This window comes from Ciconia boyciana, chromosome 2, assembly GCF_034638445.1.
Source record: "Ciconia boyciana chromosome 2, ASM3463844v1, whole genome shotgun sequence".
Classification (NCBI taxonomy): domain Eukaryota; kingdom Metazoa; phylum Chordata; class Aves; order Ciconiiformes; family Ciconiidae; genus Ciconia; species Ciconia boyciana.
The window spans coordinates 93611044-93635359 of record NC_132935.1 but is presented as its reverse complement, the minus strand read 5'-3'; the positions used below and the strand labels follow the sequence as shown (position 1 = coordinate 93635359).

At 35.2% G+C, this 24316-nt stretch overlaps 1 protein-coding gene across 2 annotated transcripts in view; it reads right to left on the bottom strand.

Annotated features, from left to right (window-relative positions):
* EXOC2 (exocyst complex component 2) overlaps positions 1-24316 on the bottom strand; it is a 134793-nt gene that overhangs the window by 71272 nt on the left and 39205 nt on the right. For both annotated transcript variants that reach the window (XM_072853194.1, XM_072853193.1), the window contains exons 7-11: positions 14334-14414; positions 10329-10474; positions 10126-10207; positions 9511-9613; positions 6560-6678 (exon numbers count right to left, since the gene is read on the bottom strand). In XM_072853194.1, coding sequence (XP_072709295.1) covers positions 6560-6678; positions 9511-9613; positions 10126-10207; positions 10329-10474; positions 14334-14414 — 531 coding nt within the window. The remainder of the gene's footprint in view (positions 1-6559; positions 6679-9510; positions 9614-10125; positions 10208-10328; positions 10475-14333; positions 14415-24316) is intronic.

The window sequence follows — 24316 nt, the reverse complement described above, 5'->3', positions numbered from 1 at the left end:
GTAAGCCTTATTGTAAGTCCTGCAGGCCAAAAAATACTGAAGAAAGAGCCAAACACTTCAAGTTCAGCACATAAATAAAAATGACGTCACTTTACTAGCACTAGCTCCAGTGGACACTAAGATCATCAGCAACTTTGAAAACAACCTGCTTTTACTTAACTGCCCGAATAAGGACTTAAAACATTAGAGCAGACGCCAAGGTAAAATTCTGGCCACAGAAGAGTTTCACTTTATCTTCACTAGTGCTAATCTTTTCAATTTTGATTTTAAACTACCTGTGCTGCTTTTTAATCACAGTATTTGCTGTCTTTATAATACTTTAAATATTATTTAAAGTATTATATAAAATAAGAATGCCCCCTGCACTTCTGAACATGTCAGATTCTGCTAAAAATTCTAAATAACAGCAAAGTTACAGATACAGGTGGTAAAAGAGGAAAACAAATCCAGTGTCAGATTTTGTACTGATTAATTTCTTTTTTTTTTTTTTTAATTAATAACCCATTAAGGGTTTGCCTGACATCTGCTGTCAAAAGGGTATTTCTGCTATGGACAGGGGATGTGGTTTAGACATGAAATGGCTCCCAGCTGCAAGAAGTCTTCTTCCAGATGTACAGTAAGCAAAGGCAATGGAAGAGAACCAGCTGCTAGGATAACAAATTGAAAAGGCCCTTTTGACACAAGCCTTGCCGGCCTGTCTGATCTAACAAAGATGGATCATTCATTGCAAGGTGAATAGAATCTCAGTGTGGCACAGAAGAAAGAGCAACGTGGTCTAAGCATCCATTTCTCTCCTTCACACTATGTACAGCTGCTGTTACTCTGGCACAGAAAAAAACTGCATAGTTTTTTTACAATATCTGGAGAGCTGTGCATCATACTCTGAATGCTGCAAAAATTATATAAAGAAAAATCAAAATGACCGAACTAGTATACTCTGATTTTGAGAATTGTCTCCATGTTGGGAAGTTATAATAGATTGTATATTATATATTTTGCAACCCAAAGGGCTGCAGAAAGATCACACTACAACTGTGTTAGTGCTTCCATTTACAGTTTTAGTTTCTAAAAGGTATTAACAGACAGCTTATTTGCAGTAATGTTACATAATATCTCAGAAAGACCTGTTAAGAAATGAAGACTTTTTCCATCAGTTTGACAATAACTGGATTAGAATCCGTATCCATTTTAGCTCAAAGGATCATGAAACCTACTAAGCCACTATTAAAGTCTAAGCAAATAACCACTGGCCACACAGAAAACACTCTTAACCTCCATAGCTTCTCTCCCTGATACTCATGTTAAGAATCCCATTGCTTAACTCATTTTGGCTATCTGCCCAGTGCCCCAGGCAAATTTTAAACTAAACCTCATTTATTTACGTTTATTTTCATGTCATTTTACATCATTATATCCCCCATGTTTCCTGTACTCCAACAAGTCTGGGAAGCACAAACTCTAGTGAAAAACTACAATTATGCCCTAATAATAGGGGAATTGCCAAGTAAAGTTAAAAATTACAAATATGTAGAATCTTAATTGAAGGACACCGTTTACTATCCAGGTACCAGGTTTGAAAGTTCCCAGACTCCTACAAATCATAAGTCCAGAAGCAGCAATTCAGACTTTAGTCAATACAAGGCATAAAATACCAGCACAATTCAGTTTATCATTCCACTATCTCTTGCTAGAGATTTAAGAAATACTGTTCTGAGTAAGCATAGTGCTCTTCCATGTTAAGCTTTATATTCATAGCCTTCAAAAATGCTGTTTCCTGTCTATTCAGTCTCATGCATCTCCCTCTTTCTAACATATCTACATACTAAGTAACAGCAGCAAACTGGCTTTACCTACTTCAGGTCCTTTCAGTGGGCAGCAACAGTGGGATGTGATCAGATTTATAAAAGGAATCCATCAATGCTTCAGGAAATAACTTAATAGCCATAAAAAAAAAAAAAGGTTTCAAAAACCAATAAAAGGGCACAACTGCCTATTCCATTAGTAAGGCAGATCACATTACATAGAAACATAAAAAGTTAATAAATCCATATATTTACAAGCATTACCACGTCAGCAGAGCTAGAGCTCCAGCCGGTTGCATGTGGGTCCCGTATCTACCACTGCACCTTTAATGGAAGAATCTGATCATCAGACAAGCAGGAGAATGGCTCAATGTAAGGACATGCGCACGGGAGCTTTCTGATTTGTGCATCCCCTGTACTGCCTCATGCTTTCACTATGACTTTGGCTATGCTGTTTGGTCCCTTTGTCCTGGCTGCCCATACTTCACAGTACTTCAGAGCAGGAGAAATTTTGATGGGTCATATATGCATATTCACTCACTCCTTCAAACATGTGGGCTTAGATTCCAACAGTTTCTCAGAATATAAACATCATCTGCCTGCATTTTTTTTACCTCACAAATGAGGAAGGTCTGCTATGGCTATACAGAGCAAGAGACAGATAAGCTAAGGGCAACAATGGGTGAGTAACAACAGCCATATCTGAGCATGTAATGAAACGTCAGTCCACATAATTCAAGACTAATCAGCAAACCAACAGGGTTGTTTAAGACTGAGGGGAAACAGTACGTTAATACACAGAGATATTCCTCAAGGGAAATACACTCCAAAATGCTGCTATAAAGTACTTTATACACAAGACTTGAGAAAATTCCCCATCCTACTTGTACCTGTTGAAATAAATGCAACCAATTAGCTAATGATCAGATTACTGCATCTTTTATGATTAGTAATTGTCTATTAAAATCAAAGGAAACATCCAATTGAATAATTTGCTGTTGGTAGTTGTCAGACTTTAAGCCACACTGCCAAATTATCTGACAAAGCTTTGCATAGCTTGATATACCTTTCAGTTTTTGGAAATAATATTAATACAAGTTGGATTAACTGAAACCAGACAGTATTTGAAACACATAGGACTTCGGCTAACCCCCTGAAACAAATTCCAGGAGAGGACTCAAAGACCATTACAGCCCTGTAAACTTGCCACAGTTTCTTCTTTCAGACTGCATCAGAGACTGTGCTACGCTATGATACTTTACAGTTCTAGGACATGCTTACAACTGCAGAGTATTTCTACAAAATGGAGTTAATCCCTAGTAATATCCAAGCATAGTGGCTTTTTTTTAAAAAAAAAACTTTTCATGTGATTGCACGACAGAGTGAAGGATTCACATTTAGATAAAAAAATATATACTTAGATGTAAACCTGAAATAAACATGTATTTAAATACATCTGTAATACACAATTTTCTGATAGCATCTTCAACCACCTCAGCATGTATATTAGCTCACTTCACTCTTCAACTATGCTTAGGATAGCCTTGAAAGTACAGTTATTAACAAGAGAGCAATCATCAGACAAAGATAAGGAACCTACAGAGGACGTAGAAAAGTGGATTTACTTCTTATCAATATTGGGGATTTGTCCTGACTGCCATTACTAGTGGCCTGGATGAGATAAGTGACTAAGTCTGTTGAAGATAGGAGAAGATGCTATTTCTATGTAAGAAAATGAAATTATTTCAGTTGTAATGACTAAAGGGTCAACCTCCTAGTAGTACGGAGACAACTAGAACAATTTTGTCCCACTGAGAGTACACTGTTGGCTTGTCATATCAGTGACTGAATTTAGAGTAGGTTCTCCTTAGAATTCACTTAGGTTCGGGTTTTAGCTTGTTTAGCAAATAATTGCAATGTTAAACTTCCCTTCCTGAATACATCATGTCCAGCAAACAAATTCTTTGATAATATTTACTGCTTGACAATCAGCTACAAAAACCCTGTCCAGAATGTCTAATAGAATTTTCAACAAAGACTTTTCCAGGTAAGAAAAGCAAAGCCTTTCATCTAATTCCAAATCCATTTTGGATAGTAAAATTCATGTGTAACAACTCAGGGCACAGCTCTGCATTGAAAACTAATAAAATAGCAGCAAAATGCTTTGGCACAAACTCAGTTGAAACTTGAAAAATTGTGCACACATGCAAAAATAGATACAGTCTGCTACTGAGGTTTAATTTCACTATGCTGAAAAGTTTTGACTCAGTCAGTTTGAATGCACAGATTCACAGTCAGCAGAAGAACTAAGCTAAGAATAGCCAGAAATTGTTGGTATGTTCAAGGTGGAACTGTAATTGCTGTCTGCTTATTCCAGCATCCGCAATATGAAGACTACCATCTGCTAGAAATGACGTTTATTATCCCTGTTGAAAAGGGAAACCTAGAAAAAGATTTAATGCACTTTTCATTAGACTATCAACCTTATGACCCACCTCTTCCTCCAAATGCTTGACAGACAAAATAATCTTTTTTGGAAGCGTGTTTTAAGTGGAGGACTTTAATGTTTGAAAATTTATTAATATTTTCTCCTAAAAATACCCTGTGAATTTATGAACATATAAACCACATTTCTGATTTAAGTTGTTTAGATTCCTCAAAGTCTTGCATAACCAATTTGATATCTATGAGTAAAAGTCCACACTTTTCCTGTGTGAAAAGCATTCATCTATTAAAGTAGACTAAAATACATTCTATGTCTCTGATCACAATCAGCATTGTTCTACTTGGCAGTTAATACCAATTCTTCCAAGTTTTCTTTTTTCCTTCTCCTGTCTAGTGTATGCCAAAATTAAAGATCTACAGAAAGGAAAAAAACACATCTAGCAACCTTCCTTTGTCCTACTAGATACTAAGTGAGAAATTCCATGAACTTCCACCAAGAAGCAATTCCATCAATTCTTGAGTATTTTACAATCTGTACAAAAACTACATTAGTAAGGATCACATAAAAGACTGGAAGAAAAACTACTGAAATTTGATGAGCTCTTTAATAAAAGTGATAATATATTAGCATTTGTTTCATATATGCACTACGTATTAACTATTCATACATGCATTTACTGGGCATTCAAGTTATTTAAATTCCCTCTTCTGTAAGCCAAACAAAGCTGCTAACATAATAGCCCCTCTAATATTAAGGCTGAGGTAAGGAGATTCGTTGAAAGAAAACCACCAAACAGGTTGAGATTTGAGACAAACCTAAGAATTTAGCCACATTTTCCATTCATTTACTGGAGCATGCGTATCAAAATTATATAGACTACTACAACAAAAAAGTCTCGAACACTTAGTATCTTCATGCCCCTATTTGTCTTGCTAAGAAGATGAGATATGGCTATATAACATTTTGCAAGTGAGCATAGAAAAAGAAAGTTTAGAATTGTTAACCATGGCCGTTCTTACAAGTGATTTTTGCTCCTGATAGCGGGGGGGGGGGGGCTTCTCAGGATTTTGACGAGGAGGAAAGATGGGGAGGTTTTGGAAGTGTTCCAAATTTTGACCAAAAGGCCAAGAAACCAACCTGGTGTTCCAGCTGACCCCACAGCACTCCACACCATGTTGTGGAACAAAGATGGTCTGTGCATGCTTTAAGCTAAAAACTTACCGATATCACTGTCATATGCAATGCACCCTGTGAACTCTATACCTGATGTCGTAACCTCTGCTAAAGAGAGTTTAAGCCTCCTGCAGCAATTTTACAGCACATTTCTGCAGCAGTTCCAACTCAGTAAAATTTTTGTGGTTTCTCAGAAGAGAACACGTTATTTGGTTTGGGATATACACGCGCTAACACTAAACATGGGAGTTACCTATAAGCCAAGAGAGGCCAGATTCCAATATGCCTACTCATTTCAGAAATAGCAGCAAACTCGGTAAGACTTCTTGAGAAACAAGGTACTACTTATTTTCTAATTAAAAAATCCAGTTTTCAGATTTTACTACTAGCAATGCCAGACCAATAGCCTCCCACCTATTCTCTTTTGAAAATACACTAATGTGATAGATCATGTTAACTGGTAGCTAAGTTGCTGCCACGCCTGAAAGCAATACCTATGAGCATTTCTTTGAGGAGCAACACTGGCAAAGACAAAGACAGAATACAACTAATTATTCATATTGGTCTTAATATAACATTGGCTAAATATCTTATTTGTCCAACTCACAAGTCTGTGCCTGAACAGTGTAATCTGAATTTTGAAACTGCACATGAACAAAGAACAAGAGAACACTATATTATCATTGACTGCATATCAAGAAATTACTCATTATTCCACTATGCCCCAATGCCCTGCATATCCACATACTAATGGCATATACTGTGACCCAAAAAAAAAAAAAAAAAAAAAAAAAAATCTAACTGGCAGATTCAGACAACAATCCAAACTTCATGTGACCTCAAAGAAGTATTTTGAGAGGACAGTAAACTTCAGATAATGGTTGAAACTTAATGCTTTTCCCATGTAAAGAGCTTAAAAGTTATAAGTTAAACAAAAAGAAAACTCCAACTGCTGTTTTGTTTTTATAATAGAATAAAGAAAAAAATACAAGTCAGTATTCAACTTTGTAAAAAGCTATCAAAATTGATGGGGAAAAAAACCCCCAAATATAATTTGTACACTAAAACTTGTCAAATAAAAGGCAATGCCAAATTCCTAAGTGTCAAATATATATATAAAACAAAAATATATCCTTGCCTTTTTGTTCTTTAACATAGCTCTCCTTACAGTTGTGCATGAGCTGCAGAATCCACTGATGTTGAGCACCAATGCACTGCCAAGCAGGGTCCCCAGGCGCATGAAGATCAGAAAGATATCTGTAAAACCCAGTCCAAAGATCACAGCTCTGACTTGACACACTGAAGGCCTCATTAAAATAGACCAAAGATGTACTAAGAAATACTTCCTTTTTTTTAACATAATTTTGAAAATTCAAGAATAGTTAAGATACACTTATACCCAATGCAAACACAAGCTTTGCATTCTCCCTTCCTCATTTAGTGAAGCAGAATTCCATCAAAAAACCTTGTAGAATAAACAAAAACATATATATTTTATATCACACTAATATGTATTTTCTGTTTTGCCTCTAGTAAAGTACTTGGGAAACCAAGCTCTTTATCTGCCGAGGTTGCAGTTCAGTACTTCATGTTTCACTTGGAATCACTGATGACATCTCAAGCACAGAAAATATGTTATTTTTCCTCCCACTTTATATGTCCTGATTGTATCATCACATAACCTTAACAAGTAAGTACAGAAGGAATTCATTTTTGGCGGCTCATTAATTTTAGCACATGCATGCACCAAGAAATGTAAACCAAGCTCCTGGTTCTTTTGTTTTGGTGGTTGAGGTTTTTTGGTTTTTTTGTTTTGTTTTGGTTTTGCTTGTTTGTTTTTTTATTAGGTTGTGCACACACAGTCTGTGGAAAAAAAAGGGAGGGGAGAAACAACAAAAAGGATTGGGGCTTCTAATACATGGAAGCAAAACACCCTCTGTCTCTGGGGAGAGAGGAGTATTAGAAGCCCACTGCTGTGATTTCAAAGAGAACACAGAAGTAATACAGTCTAACATATGGCATTCAAGACTATCTGACAATAGTACTTTCAAAGAGTATTTTCAAAAAGCAGTAGCTGTTCTACTATTTAATGTGCTCCATTACATTCTGCATTAATGAGACTCAGGACAGACTGAAAAATTCAAGATGCTCAAGGTGAAGTACACTGATTTATTATCTTAAGCAGTGCAGGGAATGTTTAACTCCTTCACAAAAGCTGTATTACTACAATAATACCTAATGTTAATTAGGACCGTCTTGCAAAATTCTGTCTTCTTTGAGAACTGTCTGCAGTTCTTGAACAAAAAAATAAACTGCCAAAGTAGGATTGGTTGGATGGATGAGAACATTACACAACCAACCATTTTGACAGGGTGACATTTGTAAATTATGAGCTCAAGTCCTTCCTCAGTATTAAGGGGAACTTTAGTCTTTGCTTAGACACAAAATAAAAAGTTACCACTGGTCTTGGAAAAAGTTACCACTGGTCTTTTTTTGTGATATGGCTGTTAAGTGATATGGTAAACTGTTTCTCAACAGTATAAAATAAATACCTGTGTAAATACCGTAATAAAATGAGAGGAAAATATGAATTGAAGCCTCATTATAAAGATAAACATTGAATATCTGAGGGGGGAAACCACAGTATTTCAGGTCTTGCTCAGCCTTAGACATTGGAGACATACAAAGCAAACATATCAAGGAAGAAAAAACCTCATAAAATAGTAGGTTTTATGCAAATCATTTTACAGTTAGGATTTTGTTAATTTCCTCTTAGCTGAAGTGCTCTGAAGAAAGCTTTCTTCATACCTTGCCTCCAGAAAATTTACACTAGTATAACCACATTAGCATATCTAGACTAGTGAAACTAATTTAATCACTTTGTATGCTGGGACTCTGTTAATTCATTAGAAGTAAATCATTCCACATTTGTCCACTCCCTGCTCTCCTTCATTATACTGTTCTACATGTGGAATACATTTGGTAGTTACATTAACACAGTCTGCTTTAACATAGGCTGGGATATTTTTAAAGATTCAATACTTCAAGGTAAGGGGCTAGAGAAAAACTAGAAGAAAAAAAAAAAAAAAACAGAATCAAACACATATACAACTCTGATTCTTCCAAAGAACCCTTAGAAGAGGTCATAAGACTTGGCTTAGATAAAGAAGCTGCTCTTTAAGGTTTTCAAGAGTGACATAGAAAGTCAGTCTATGGGCCTGGTGAGCATACAAAACACTGAACACCTCACACAGGTGTCAGAGTTTAAGAATGCTGCTTGCACAGCGCATTTGGTCTACATCTTTTAAGATAACTGAAAAAAGCACTGAGAATGTCAAGCCACACTAGGAGTCCTAGTAACATCCAAAACTCAAAAGCTTTCTAAGTAATGCCATCAGATGTTCCAGAGCACTCTAAAGTTTGGCTCCAAGGACTGCAAAGCAGATTAAGGTCTACCAGTAGAAGGCCCGACCAACTCATGTCAGTATGCCTACAACAGACTTCGACATCAGCTTTGTGAATAACAGAAAAATCTAGGAATTTCAGTGAACACTGGGGAGCTGGTTCATGTTCATGAAATATAAAGGAACTACATTATTTAGACTGAGTAATAAAAGAGCCCAAATCAAATTTAAATGACAGCCTAGATTAAAACCTCCCTATTATCTGACTCAGGATGATTCCATTTCAACACCAGGTCAAGCTGAAGTGTGAGACAAGTTAATAAGGAATCTATTTTGAGGTCTGCAACCTGCAAGTAATCATTTCAGACATCACTTGCAATATGATGGTTTAGAGGAAGCAGCAGAATCTAAACACGCCTTAAAGATTTAAAAAAATTAAATTCTATCTCAATTATCCTTCGTTAAATTGTTCTCACTCAAGAACCATTTTTCAATCATTCAATAAACAATCAAGAACCAATCCATTGCTGTTATTTATATATCATAAAGTCTCAAAACACTCTACTTACAGCTTTAAAATTAGTATTTAAACCATAGTAAAAATAGTCACTACCCTATTTAGGAAACAGATTTAAATACACATCTAATGCCATATGTCTGATGAAGACACTAGTCAAATGATTACCTTATATAACGTTTCTGATCATGCAATGTTGATGGAGTTTCAAGCAGCTTATCCAACAGAAGTTCTCTTAAAGCTTCAATTCTGGTTTCAACTTCAGCATAATCTAGGAGTAGGGAGAGGAAATAAATCCAATGTGTGCCTTCAGCAGTGGTATGAACTGAGAATTATGTTATTTTTCTAGGACACCAGACACTTCTGGAGTTAATGTGGAAATCAATATAACTCATTTTATAACAAGCCACATCTGAAAATTTTGTATACAACAGTTCTATAAAAACAGAAAACTGGACTTTGAAGTCTTTCCAACAATATGCCAGTGAGAGATACCCAAAGTCACATTTTAATTACTGTAATAATTTTTTATGTCCAGTAATATCAAGCCTTAATAAATAAATAAAATTAGCGGTGATTTCATGTTTTGTAGTATATACTTCACTCAGAAAACTTGCCAGAAATATTGCTCAGAGTTACTGGTTCCTATAAATCCATAATTTTTATGGATTAAAATCCATATAAAATCCACATAAAGCTCTTTATACTACTATGTGCTTTTTAGCCTTTAAGTTAACAACAAAAAAAACCCAACCAAAACAAAATAACAGAACCATATCTTACATTTCTTGAATACTTGAACCTCTGTCTTTCCAAAGAGTGACTTGGCTTTTTCGTAGTCATTAATAACCACATCATAATCGCCCTTAAAAAAAAAAAAAAAAAAAAAAGGACACACACAAACAAACAACAAACATTTATATTTGTCAAGAAAAAGGTAACAGACTAATTTCAGCAAATAAAAAAGTATTTTTAAAGGATTATACCTTCTGGATATTTCTTTCAATATTCAAGGGAAGATTGAAAAGAAATTTAAAACGCTGAAGAACATTAAGTGCGTTTCTCGTTGAATCAGCTTTGTCCTTGCGACCCAGAACTTCTTGGAATAAGGTATCTGCTGTGTTACTGGCTCCTATTTTAAAAAGGATGAAAATAAGAAAAAGTAGAGTAAGTAATCAGTTCAAATGACATACAGATTTTCCTCATTTTAATGAGTCATTCAAGTTTTTTTAGAGCAAATGAGTAATTATTGTTCAATTTTTATACTTTTTTTGTTCAACTGTGTTAACATTTTAAAACTGATGAAATACTATTTCAAAGCGAAACACTTAGCATTTTAATGTGGTAAGACCCCTGTGCAATTAAAAACAATCACTCTTTCCTATTTCAAATGCTTAACTTTGCTGCAGATATTTTATAGTTTGCTTTGGCTCCAGATCTACATTTTACAACTAAATTATGCATCTCAGGATATGGAAAAAGTCATAGAAAGTTTTCTTTTTAGAAAAGTATAATTTCATTATGTTAATTAATGTCATAGCTTTAAGAGTCATCACTGGGTTTTGCAAACAATTTTTTTGCGTTTTCAAATTAAGTCTTAAAAATTATTAACAATATTTGATATTTAAGTGAGTCACTTAAAAAGTACCAATGATTAAGTCAAAGACAATGGCATGACTGAAAAAAGTCTAACTAGCTGGTCACTGTAACAGAATGAAAACAAATGGTCCTCACATTGCACTAAAAGTCTTACTGGCTTCATTGCATACAGGATCAAGCCTTGGTCAACAATTTCATGCAATTAAGTTTCTATAATATCTGTGAATATTCTTCAATAAATACATTAAATATAGCCTTAAAACCTTTTCTATCCAGACTAAAAGGCATTCTATTTTGTAATAAGGATACTTTCCTAACACAGAATAATAGAATTTCATTTATAGTAGGGAAGATTTACATCGCATGCGAATATTTGCATTTTTCAACTCGTGACATTTTTAATTAACAAAAAAAAAAAAAAGAAAAGTGGAACTGTTTTAGCCTTTTTGATCGTTGCGTGTAGAAGTTTCTACATTATCTGGTCTAGTGACTATACTTTAAGCAAAGATGAAAAAAATTACATCAGTCTCGCTGGGTGGCTTGCATGCCATTTTCTTTAGTCAACACTGTGGGTGGCCTGCTCATGTTAAAAGTAGTCTTTGTAAAATAATTGTTATATCTAAATAATGTTTAAACTTTGTTGAAGTTTTGAAGCCTTGATGTAAAAAAAGTTTTGTCAGGATAGCTATTTCTACTGCATACCATTTAGCATAGAATACTTTAATCCATTAAGAAGAAATACACAATGAAAACAGCTAGCTGGACATTTAAATACAGACCACTGATAAAGTATGATTTTTCTCTTGAGGTTATAATAAATGCTTGTTTTGTAAATCCTTCTAGTAAGTAACATTTGTTTTGTTTGAATTCATGTGTTTCTTGTCCATTCTTTTAACAGCCAAGAAGCAATGTACTATATTTGGGAATTAAAGTTATATTCACAAAACTTTATTTTTAATTCAATACAAATGTTTTTAAAAGGTAATTGACAACTGCAGGAATAGCACAGTGATTTCCATCTTTAGTTTAAAACTACATGCCTCCATCTCTTTATGAATTAATTTGCTGTAGAAATCCTCAATTCAAGTAAATTATTTTACTTTTTGCTATGGGCACTTTTTCTGTTTTACATAGAAATGGAAATATATCAAATTATTTATTAGTGTCTTAATGAAATTCAATACTTCATGCAGAACAGGTCTGTCTTTTTAGACTAGAAAAATATTGTAAAATTTCTTCCCTTCTTACCCCTCCAAATCCTTTCTACATTAACAATCTGCATCTCTTGATTACTGATGAATAATCTAAATTTAAGTAATAAAGTCTATGGCTAAAGATTCAGGTCCTATATTGACAAACTATGTTTTCAAAATAGATGATTCATCTACTGTGTGCAAATATTTTACTTCAAAATAAAGCTCTAGTTATCCAACAGTTGTCTTTCATAGAGCCTGACAAAAATACCACATAATGGAATTTGCTTGACCTCCTTTAAGATACAATTCTTCATGAAATTAATTATAGCACACCATATGTTTTTATAAATATATATTTAATAGCTTGTTTAGCAATTAAATTTATCAATTTAGCAAAAACTCCATATATTTATAATTCCACCTATAACACTAGATTGTGCTTCTACTATTCGATGCTATTTCAATCCAATAATTTGGCACACTCTTAACATACATTCAGATGTTGTGGAAAACATCCTTACTCTTAGGAGTTTGTAATCAAGCTCACAACACCAATTGTCTCTCAAAATATGCACCTACAGTCCATAAGATGTAAAATTCAACTAAAGATTTGAAGTCATTTTTGAAAGCACTCCCTCTTACTCATGGATTATGGAAGCTTTTCAGTGGTCAGACAAGAAACAAAGCTTTGATTCTAAACTACTTTGCATAATATTATTTACTCTTTTTAAATCCTTGTATTCCTACTTCCCTGCCTCCTACCCATCATGACTTGCAAAGTATCAGGAGGAAAAGCAGCCAATTCTTTTCGCAGCAGAGCCAAACTTAATACCACTCTGAAGTGCCTGGCACAAGTTCCTCTACAGATCCAGCTTGAAAAAGACAGTCTGCATTACCTGCATACAGATTTCAGCCACCATTTATCAAATGGAACAGCGATTATATATTATAGGTAGATTTGTCTCATGTTAGTGTGTGTAGGAAAATATCACAGACCTAAATTTTTGCTTTTTTTATTTAAAATCTGTCACACAATTTTGTCAAAGGGGAAAGTATTCTCCAAGGAGTCTGTGCTTGGTGCACGACATGGCATAAATACAACGCACAGAGCATTGAGGATTGCACTGGCAAATTTCAGCAAATGCTTTTTTTCTCCTACTCTATACATATCAAATATTCTGCACACATAGACACACACTATAGTCTTTATATAGTGTGTGTGACTTTTTTGTGGGGTTTTTGGTTGGGGTTTTCTTGGTGATTTTTGGGTTTTGGGGATTTTTTGCATTCCAGGCAACAAGATGGGGGAATAACAATGTTCAAACTACACCTTTATTGTGAGCATTAATGAATCTCTACCAGAAGGAGCTAGAGCTGTTCACAACCCCCCCCGCTTTCTTTGTGCTTCCCACACAAACAGACATACAGTCACTGCTTTCTTCATACAAGAGAAGAAAAACAGTGAACTTCCATGTCACTTTCTTGATTTCATAAAACACACTCAGACTTTCCAACACTGAGTCAGCTATCTGCATGTCATTCCTGCTTATTGATACAGCACTAAGGGAAACATCCCTTCCTCTGTGAAAAAAATCACAATGAAACAAAGTAAAATTATCTTGGCAGAAGTCCCAGAATTAAAAAAAGTAACTTTTTTGATCTGATGAAACACATACCGAACTGCAGTAAATTCAAGCCATCTTTCAATGCAATCCTACAGCTAATACAGAGAAACAGAAAGTACTGACAGCTTTTCAAAGTTTCTAAAAAGAATGCTAATTCCAAGTAGTCTAAATGGCAGCACATTAAGTGAAAAAGGTTCTGTTAATAGCCCTTGTAATTACAGTTTGTATTTGTTTTTTTCCTCTTTTGCTCAAAATTCTTACAATCCTAGTATTTAGCTTTGCTCATCCTTCTACAGTTCTGTCTATCCATATAGCTCCTGTTTTCTTTGTACACTTAAAATTGAGATGCCACCAGAATTCATTTATCACGAACACCACTGAAAGTCATGGCAAAAGCTGCCACGTACTTCAAAAGATGTACTATCACACCCTAAAATCACTACCATCAAACAGGAAAAGGCAAGAGACACTGTTCTGTTTTCTACTTTCTACCATATTCCTAGGAATATATTAAAGCTTGTTAGAAAGTCCAAAGTCCATAAATAGTTGCTGCTGGAAGGACAAAACTTACTGTTCAGTACATTCTCCAGTTTTTGCGTCATGGATCCTTCTACTTTTTCCGTTCCATCCGCTTCCAGTTTTTGATGGATTGCTGGAATAAAGTGTCTAGTTAAAATGCAGAACATTTTAATAGGTGGGAATACATTACATCAAAGTGACACTTTTAAACATTTTAAAAATTAAAAATAAAGTGTTATTTTTCTTGTTAGACATAAAAAATACAAACATGCTTCATGGCAGCAGAGTCTAGTAGAGGACAGGGCTTAGAGCCAGACATTGCAGAATTTTAACCATTACTTTGACATAGACTTCCTGTATCTTCTTGCACAAGACACTAATGACCAAGGGAAAAAAAAATGTGGAGGGAATAATCTCAATTAGCTATCTTGTAGTACAAGTGTTAATTCAATTTAGTATTTTAAAAAGTAAGTAACATTTAAGCGCAAAATACTTTTGCTTTGTAAGACAAAGTTTTTACACTGATGTCACCAAAAAGGAATTACTAATAATTAAAGGGTAGAAAGAGAGTCATGGGGAATTTGGATGACTACAAAATCAAGTGCTAGAACACTCCCCCACCAGTTGTCTTCATCTATAAAAATGCACTCTCAAAACACAGAATTTAAGAGTATCTTGCAGCAACGCACTGCATTAACCATTACACAGAAGCATTGCAATGCTTTTGCTCAAAAAAATATAAAAAGAGGGGAGATGTTATTTTTTTCCTGTCCTAAAATGCCAAAAGGCCCAATTCTTGTTTCCGTGTGGTATTACTAATGGATATGGAAGTGCATAGTATGAGCATTAATTTGTTGTTTTATTATAATTTCTTTTTCACAAAGGGAGAGATTTACCAGCATAGCCTGACTACACTATACCACTCTGGAAATATGAACAGTGAATGGAGTGTAGATAGTCCTTTCTTCTCCTTCCCTTCTTACACAGCCTTCCTTCCTCCTCCTTCTCTGTTCAGGACAACTCAGTGTTTCCCCCCCACCCCCCCTTTCTTTTTAAAGGTAGTGTTCCTGTATATAAGCATACAGCATATATAAAACAATTATTTAAAAATATGATTTTCCTTTCAAATTTTTAATCTGTTAACATATGTAAAATCTGCTCTATCAAATAGCCATGAGTTCCTGTTGCTTTACATAAAATTAAGGCTTCTAAAAAACCTCCTACTGCTTCCTGCTGGTTCTCAGTAGAGTGAAGTGAAGCTAAGCTACCCTTGAAAACAGTGATGCTCAGTGCTTTGAAGAAAGCAAGTAACAATATATTTTATTTCAAAACAGAAATACAGTTTTGAAACCAGTTGTCCCAGCTTATCTTGCTTTGGTTTGCATGGCAGAGCAACCTGAGTCCCTCAAGTGGATTCTTTTAAGATGAAACAAAACTAAAAGATGCACTCCATGAGTATACCTAATATGCTCCAGGAGATACCTGGAATTCAATCCACTGGGTGATACTCAAGCTAGTCTAAGCTACCACCCCAAACTGCATATAATGTGCACACAGAGATGTCATCGCCAACTTGTTTCCTCTGCAATGCCATCCCTACTTGCCCACACTACGTAGATGCAAATTAAGAACAAGCAAACATGGACAGAAACTACCTTTAGTAAAGCAGCCCTGTGGCCTCACTCTTAACTGTAAGCAGTGAGAGAGGGTGGCTGTTCTGAAACAGGATGGCCCTTGATAGTCTCCAGCCTCCTTCAAAGGAGGAATTTTCGGGGGGTGGGGAGGGTGCATGGAGGGGGGGGGGGGTGATTTAAAAAAAAAAAAAAAGAGAGAGAGAGAAAATGCCATTATTCTCAGACAGCTAAATTTCAATCCCTTGATCCTACACAAAAAATTTAGGAAGCTTTGCTTTCTTGAAAATGCAAGAGCATCTCTATTTTTGTTATTAGAGTCATTAGAGGGGAAAAAAGATAAATCTAATTTAGGACACCATATTTCTTAAGACAATCAACACTTAAATGAAATGAACTAAAACTAACAGATTCTTGCATATTTTAAGGAACAGATATCTATCTTAAAAGATGGTGTATTGTTAAGTGTAGCACATTTTATATATGACATGGGCACCACTTACATACAAGAATACCTCTACAATTTTATAACAAAAAAATTAAAGGTTCTAATGATATTATTCCATTTATACACATCGGTTCCAGTCGTGGGCTATTCCATTTATATACATCAGTTTCGGTCATGGGCTATTCCATTTATATTCATCAGTTCCTGTCATGGGCAGCCAATTACTGTACTGCAATTAATGTTACATACTGAAAGGCAAGCTCATCAGAACAGCAACCACAACACAAGCAGATATTTTAAGACCAAATGTTGCAAGTACTATTGGAACCACATCAAAGTGTAATGATTTGAATTTAAATATTTTGAAATCATTCTATGAAGCATATTTTTGAAAGAAACTTTCTAAATGGATGTGGATAAAAACCTAAGAGATATTGCTGCAAAGATTTTTAAAATTCAGTATTTTGGAACTATTAATTACATAGCATTAATTGCTGGCTAATTAACTATAATGTTACTCCTGAAGGGGACACACTAAGGATTTCCAAAACTGAACTGTAACACCCAAACCTCCATCAAAGCACCTTTTGTTGCCAATATATGTAAAACATGATGAAGACTTCCTTTAATGTACAGAACAAGAAGTTTTGAAAGCGCATGATTTACTATGTTAGCACTTTCAAAAATGTCCAGTCATGAACTATAGTTTTTTAATTCTGAAGGCAGCTTATTTAGAAATTGTATCATGATCATTAACCAGTTCCCAAAAGTTTTAAAACACATCTTCTCCAAAGCAGTTCCCCTTCTCATCTCCTTTAGATAAGGATAGTATAGTACAATAGCAATAGTATTCCCTCCTCTTCCTTGTAGAAGATGGAAGATAACATTTTTCACACTGGTAGCATTTAAAGTTAGCATCTTAGCATAAAGTATTTGAGATTCTTAATTTGAAAATAGTAGTGTTGTAAACCCAGGAAGGATGATATCAATAAAGCCAATTCACAGGCATGTTCAGACAGAGAAAAACATGTCAATGAAGAAAAAATAAAAATAAAACAAGGTATTAAGTTCCAGAAAGGTGGAAAGCACTGTGGAGTACAGATAAAGGCATATTAAACATAAACATATTAAACAGGTAGCATAAAACAGGAGGGATTTTTGGACCACTGTCTGAAAAAAGGTATTTTAGGACATACTAAAAAAAAAAGTATAGAGCTACCTAAGTTACTCTGTACACACACAAGAAGTTTTGCTGTTTTTCCTTCTACATGTTTAACATGCTACTTTGTGCACTGAAGCTATTTTTATACATTATATTCAGATTTAGCAATAACTGCATTCATATGTATACCAAAGTTGGGTTACCAAAAAAGAAAAAGTTTTAAGTTTTCATAGTGAAAAATGTTATGAAAAATGCTTTATCAGAAAGTCGAAGCTTACTTTGTTTGCATCACCTGATTTTTAAAAAGCTAAGTACGTGTTCCTTCCATGAGGACCAGACAAAAAGTCTCCAAGTTGGAAGTTTAGACAAACAAAACTATATGTAGTCAAGAAAAATATCTGTAGACCTAATCTGTTTGGAAGGAATCCAGAGATACTCAAGTTATTCTTTTATCTTAGAGTACTAAATCCATATAACGGTGGGATGGTGCTGTTCAGGCCAATCCCCGTTCTCTTGCACCCACATGCTTCCTTTTGCTGCATCTACCAATCACCCAGCTGCAGGGCAGCCATAGTGACATGATTTGGTGGAAAACTAACTCAGTAAGTAAGAGACTTTCCTTTATTGATCAGTCAGTTTGTCTAAACCTTGCCTCAGCTGCACCACTGCAATACAAGGGAAGAGGAAGGAGCACGTGGCCAAGGGCAGGTGGAAAGCCAGCCTCCACCTCTCACAGTAGCCAGAAGTCAAGATTGACTTCAAATGCAACTTCATACCCGCAACTCATCACTGGCTGCAGGAAGAGCAAGGAGAAAATTTTAGATCTTTGAAGGCCTGAAGTAAAGGAAGGACAGGATTTCTTCTTGAATTGCCAGTCACCCTGGGCTTACCTGATACAACCAATAGAAGCTGGAACAGCAGTTGGAGACCTAGGAGAGCCTGTTTACCATTATTAAGCAGCTTTACTTAAGGAGTATACCATAAATAAAGATGAGGAGAAGCAAGGTCTAGATGCTTTAACTAAGGCCAGAAAATTAACTGTATTTTGTATCATCTTTGCCAATAAGTGTTTAAGTTTCCCAGCTAAGTCAGAACATTTAAAGGCTTGCAAACTTCAGAGCTGCAGTGAGATACTAACTAATAATAGTGAAGAGGCTAAGTTTAGAGCTCACAATCTCTAAACTGTGACTAAATATTTCAGAATTGGTTATTTTTGGTCAAAACACATGCAAAAAGTTCATTCTGGCAAATAAGCCACAGTACAGGCCTTGTAGTAAAAGAAACTGCAATTGATTCATTGCTGCTTGTGTTGAAAACAATTTTATTCAGTCTAAGGAAGGATATGGTTTTCTACTTGGCAACTGTAAATCTAACAAATTAAACCACACTTGCTAGGATCATGCAGTTTTTGACTTGCAAATTTCATTGTTGATTTACTCAGACATTTTTAAAACATATTTTGAGATAGGCACCAAGGCACTAAGAGTGGTATTCTCAAAAATTCCTCAGCCTAACTCAGCTCAAAGCAACATAGATGCAAGTTTTCTACCATTTTCCGATTAAAAGATGGCTAGAAATGCATTTGGTATATCTGAAAATCTTACCCATTTCCACAGAAATATGGTTAAAGAGGAAAAAAAAAAAAGTACCTGAAATGAATCAAACCCTTTTAGTCAGATGCAAAAAATAAGGGGGGGGGGGAGGGGGGGAATACAAAAAAGGAAAGACTGACTTGTCAAAGTATTTTTGAAGATCTGATGTGGTAACTATAAAGAACTTGGCACCAAAGCACCGTAATGGAGGGATGAAGAACACATGTTAACATAGTGCCAGGATCCATGCCAGCGCATGAATAAAAATGCCTTTGGTTCCCTTTATCAAAATATTAACAATTTTCTGTAATTTGAACAAAACATAAGAAGGTTATTGATGAGGACAGAACTCCTACGTAAGGTAAAAATTCTTCTGAATGGATTCAACAGGAGTGCATAGCTGTATAAAATGAGCAGAGCAATACATAAAGACAGCATGTCATGAACAGAGCTGGTAATACATTATACTACGAAAACCTAAAAAGCCTAGTTTGTTACTGTGGCCAATAGTCAATACTGCTAAGGGGTTTTTTTGTTTGGTTTGGGTTTTTTCCCCTGAGATTTCTAGATATTTTTGCAAATTGCATGGCAAACTTGGCTTTATTTTGGTAAACGCTGCTAATGCAAGCAACCATTACAAAATATTGAAGAAAACATAGCATTGTCTTTAATTGCCTTTTTGTGTTTTGTTTCTCTAGCATTTACTTTTTCAAGCTTTCTTACCCAACACAGTGGCAAAAAAATCAAAGAAAATTGACTTAAAATGATACAAAAAAGTTTAAAGCACAGTGCTGGGCGAGGAGGTTATATGGAAATAACAGGCCAAAAATTGTAGTCTAACAACCTTGTGAAGCCTGATAACTTTGTTCTCACACAGGTTTATATTTAAGCAAGTGTGATATTTCTCGGCAAATATCTCAGAAAGACAGGAAAACAAAGTTTATTATTCTGCTTATGGATCTGCTAAAAATTCCAGGACCGGACCCTTTGCCAGGATACTTCAGAATTTTAGAGTATGGGAAATGCTATTCTCTTTTTACTGACACAGTGCTAACCCTCTGGAGCTATGAAAGCTCATGGTAGAAATAAAAGCAGCTTTTAAATGCTGCATGTATTTTAAAAGTAGCATGAAAATAAAAATTGAATGATGTAACATGAAATCAACCTGGTTTTATGGCTTGTATGTCAAGTCTGGCTCAAATTTAATCGTAGGTAATTTTTTGTATGCTTGCAATCAACTGCAGTATTTGCTATTTGAAAACTGCAATTGCAAAACTAATCTTCTTTCTTTTTGATGCTTTACTATTTTTCAAATGCAAACAAAAAAATGTTAACTTATCTGAAAAACATAAATTCATAAAACATGACAGCCACCCAGTAAGTAAAAGCTGCCATCACTGCATCCATTTGGAGGAATTCTGCTAGTAAATAGCTTACATCTCTAAAACGATTACTGATTTAAAAGAAGCTACATGAGCAGTTGGCATAAAACCAGGCTTGGGTACAGAAATTTCATTATGGACCGAGACAACTCCTGCTGTTTCACACTTTTTCAAATCAGACCATCTCTTGCTTGAGACACTGAAAAAAACACCCCCTAGACAATGCTATGCTAGAACCTGCACGAATAAGCCTTTTATCAATCATGATCACATGTGCTTTTTCAGAGTTGCATTAAGATAATAATTGGTCTGCTACAGAAACTGATCTTAGACACTGCATAAAGAGGAAGCATCCACCTGAGACTAAACTACCTACCACCACTTACATACTTAACTGGCACTCCCCTGTCAGGTCATTTCTCTCTCAGCATACGTTGCTCATTGCAATGCCCCCCTCATTATCTAGCATTGCAAGATCAGAACACAAGTTTTCAACAATCAAACTTAAGTCAGCATGTTTATTTTTTCATTGTGCATACATGAGAAGGCCCATAAACATACAGACAAAATATGTAGCAATGATAGTGCAATTGCTTCTTATTCAGCTTTTGTGTACAATTGTAGCACATGGACACCTCAAGCCTTCAGACATGAGCATCCACTTGGAAAACTAGACAGTGAGCTTAGAGCACATCAGCTATTGCTTCATGACTACTTGGAGGCATGATCTTAATTCTTAAACTGAAATAATCTAACTTGCATCTGCTGTGAGGCACATACATGCATGTAAACTGTTACTCTGAAGTGGCTGATACACTGTTAGATACATGCCCGATACATGCAGCACCTTAGTTTATCCTCGCCAGCTTGTCTCCATGGCCCTGTTCTTTCTTAACCTCTATGCATTACCATATTCAAAGTTACTAGCTATAATAGAAGGCTGTTCTTACCCTGCAAAGACTATATTCTATCACTTGAAGCAGGATGAGGAAGGTAACATTAACAGACACAGACCACACAGAGCTATTCTAGCCATTTCAAGTCAGCTGCATAACACTGAGGGAGTAATCATACGTTTGAATTTGATTTACTCAAATCCATATGTTTAAGAAGAATTCATACTATTTGGGAAAACATATATGAGACCGAAGTAAAGCAAAACTGTGAATTAGATATGTTACAAAACAGGAATGTGACAACAGCAAAACCTGGTATAATAGTCTGATGACGTACTACCTAGCAAAAACAATCATGGACTAGCATTTCACTGGGCAAATAGACAAACAGACAAAAGAGAATGAACTGAGATAAGAACCAGCAATGTAAAACCACTTCAACGTTAGTCAGTCAGTCTAGTTTGCAAACAGAATCACTAATGAAAAATTGGCTGAATCACTAATGAAAAATTACCCTCTTTAAATTCAAACATGACACAACTCCTCAAAAGCCAGAAGCAAAGGGACACTTACATGACAGACAAGCATCAGTTTTTAGTTTCTCAAATTCCCAGTCTGACTCATAATTGAATATAGATCCAGTGGTTTCTTTTGTTTTAGTTTCAGATAAAATTAATTTAACAGACATAATGGCAAGAGAATATGCTTATTCATACTGAATCAGATCCTGGATCACTGACTTGCTCATCCTAGAATGGGTCTTAGGGCATGAAGTGTAAAAATATTCTGTAGGAAGGAAAAAAAAAAAAAACAAACCACAAAACAAACAAAAAACCACAAACCCAAACCGAAACAAAAAACAGGCATTGACCAGATATAGGATTGTTTCAGCCAGGTAAATATTATCCTAGCATATGTATTAAGTAAGGTATTAGACACAAGGACAACTACAGTCTGAGTTCCCCATCATACTGGCATTCCCACAGGCCACGTTCCCACATATCTGAACAGGGGTGGAAAGGGAAAAAAGGAATAGCACTGTAATAGCCAGCAGTGCTTCCTTTGTATAGACTTTTTTCTGAAAATCACGTAAAATGTGTTTGTAGTTGTAACTGCACAAGAACAACTGTTGCCATGACAAACTACAGAATCAAATTTAAATCTCAAATTTGTGCAACAAATCTGTGTTTCAAAGACAACACAGCATCTTCTTTACTTGCCAATACGGATGTCATACTTGCATGGTTTTGGATAATTGAGCAACTGAAGTGGTCATTTCCCTATTTTTTTTCCTTTCACTTAAATAAAAAGAAACTCTGCAGCCCAAGGCTCTTTGTAAAGAACACTTCTGAAAAAGTATATTAAAAGTAAATTAATTTTCTAGCTTTCCAAAGACTTCTGTGCAGGACATGACTTGCTTATGAGAATAAAACACGACTTGCCCACAAGCATACAAACAGCAGCCATTTTCAGAAGGCTACTTTCTAGGTTGCAATTAGAATTATGGGAAATAAATCATCTGAACTCCCCGACATTGACAAGTGGGTCAAGTTGAGGTGAGCCCAGTTCCTCTCAGCTCAGTTTACAGCTCCCTTCAGCTGACGAAACAAACTTCCTGTTGAACATCTTCTCTGCAGCAAAGTCACTGTCAAACTGTCAGCCTAGCTAACGGGCAGAAAGACATGAGGATCTGATAAGGCAATTCTATTTTCCAAGAAACTAAACCAAACAAGCAAGGGTTCTGGCCTATTTGACCTCTTATTTTCTTAGTAAACAGTTTCTAAATCACAAAATACAATAAACATCTCGGGATAGCTTTTTATGGTTTTCGTTGCTACTTGTGAAAATATTAGTACTCATTCAAATGTGTAATACAGTCTCATAGCACACTTAAGATCAGACTGATCTTACTGATCCCAGCTAATGAAAACAGCTGCACCATGATCAGTAATTCAGGGTTTCCCAGATCAAGTTCATATATTTGAAACAAACATCATTAAAAGTGTATAAGTTAAAGCAGGTATAAACAGATGTGCAAACAGATGAATATGAAGTACATGGTAAAGCGAGTGTTACACATCTTAAAGTGAGCCTCCAACAAATGGTAACATCCTGTACCAATTTAGGGAGAATTAGGATCAATAATTGTACACAGATAGCTCTGCTCTACAACAACAATGGAACAGACCTACAGTTTATAAAGTACTGGGTTTGGAAGTTGTGTTCTAGGATATCTGGAGGGGAAAACAAAGAGCCTAAATTTTTGCCCATCAACAAAAATGTATCTTCAGAAAATGCATTAGATTTTAGAAAACTTTCCAGAGGAAGTGAATTAAAAAAAAACCAAACCAAAACGAAGCAGCTCAGGAAATTTAAATTATATTGGAAGACAGTATTCAATAATGATTTTCCCTTGAGTCACTTTTCATCTGTGACAGTTGTATGCTCAGCATCAAATAATGAAAGTTTGCAGAACCAAGACTATGTCCCTAAGAGTTTGTGATGAAACAATCTTTCAGCTTTCAAATATGAACTATTTTTCATGTAGCTTTGTTTAAATGCATACAAATTTTAGTTGCACCTTTTTAAAGGAGAAGGTAAGACAGAAATTCATCCTTATATGTGTAAGGACAGAAAAGTGCCATTATATCACCTTGCACAAACACTGCATAGCCAGAGTACAATGGGATTTTTGATTTAATATTCTTTTGTTAAAAAGCTTGAATTTCATAATTCCATGCCTAAGAATTAATAGGTAAGTTTTTTTGGTTTTGTTTTTTGTTTGTTTGTTTTGGTGGGGGTTTTTTTTGTGTTTTTTTTTTTTTTTTTAATTTTGCATCTGAGCTGTTTCTCTAGAAGAACGCTAATAATGCTTGTCATCTTTCCTTTGAGAAAACTGTAGTGATCAAATGTTCTGGAGAAAA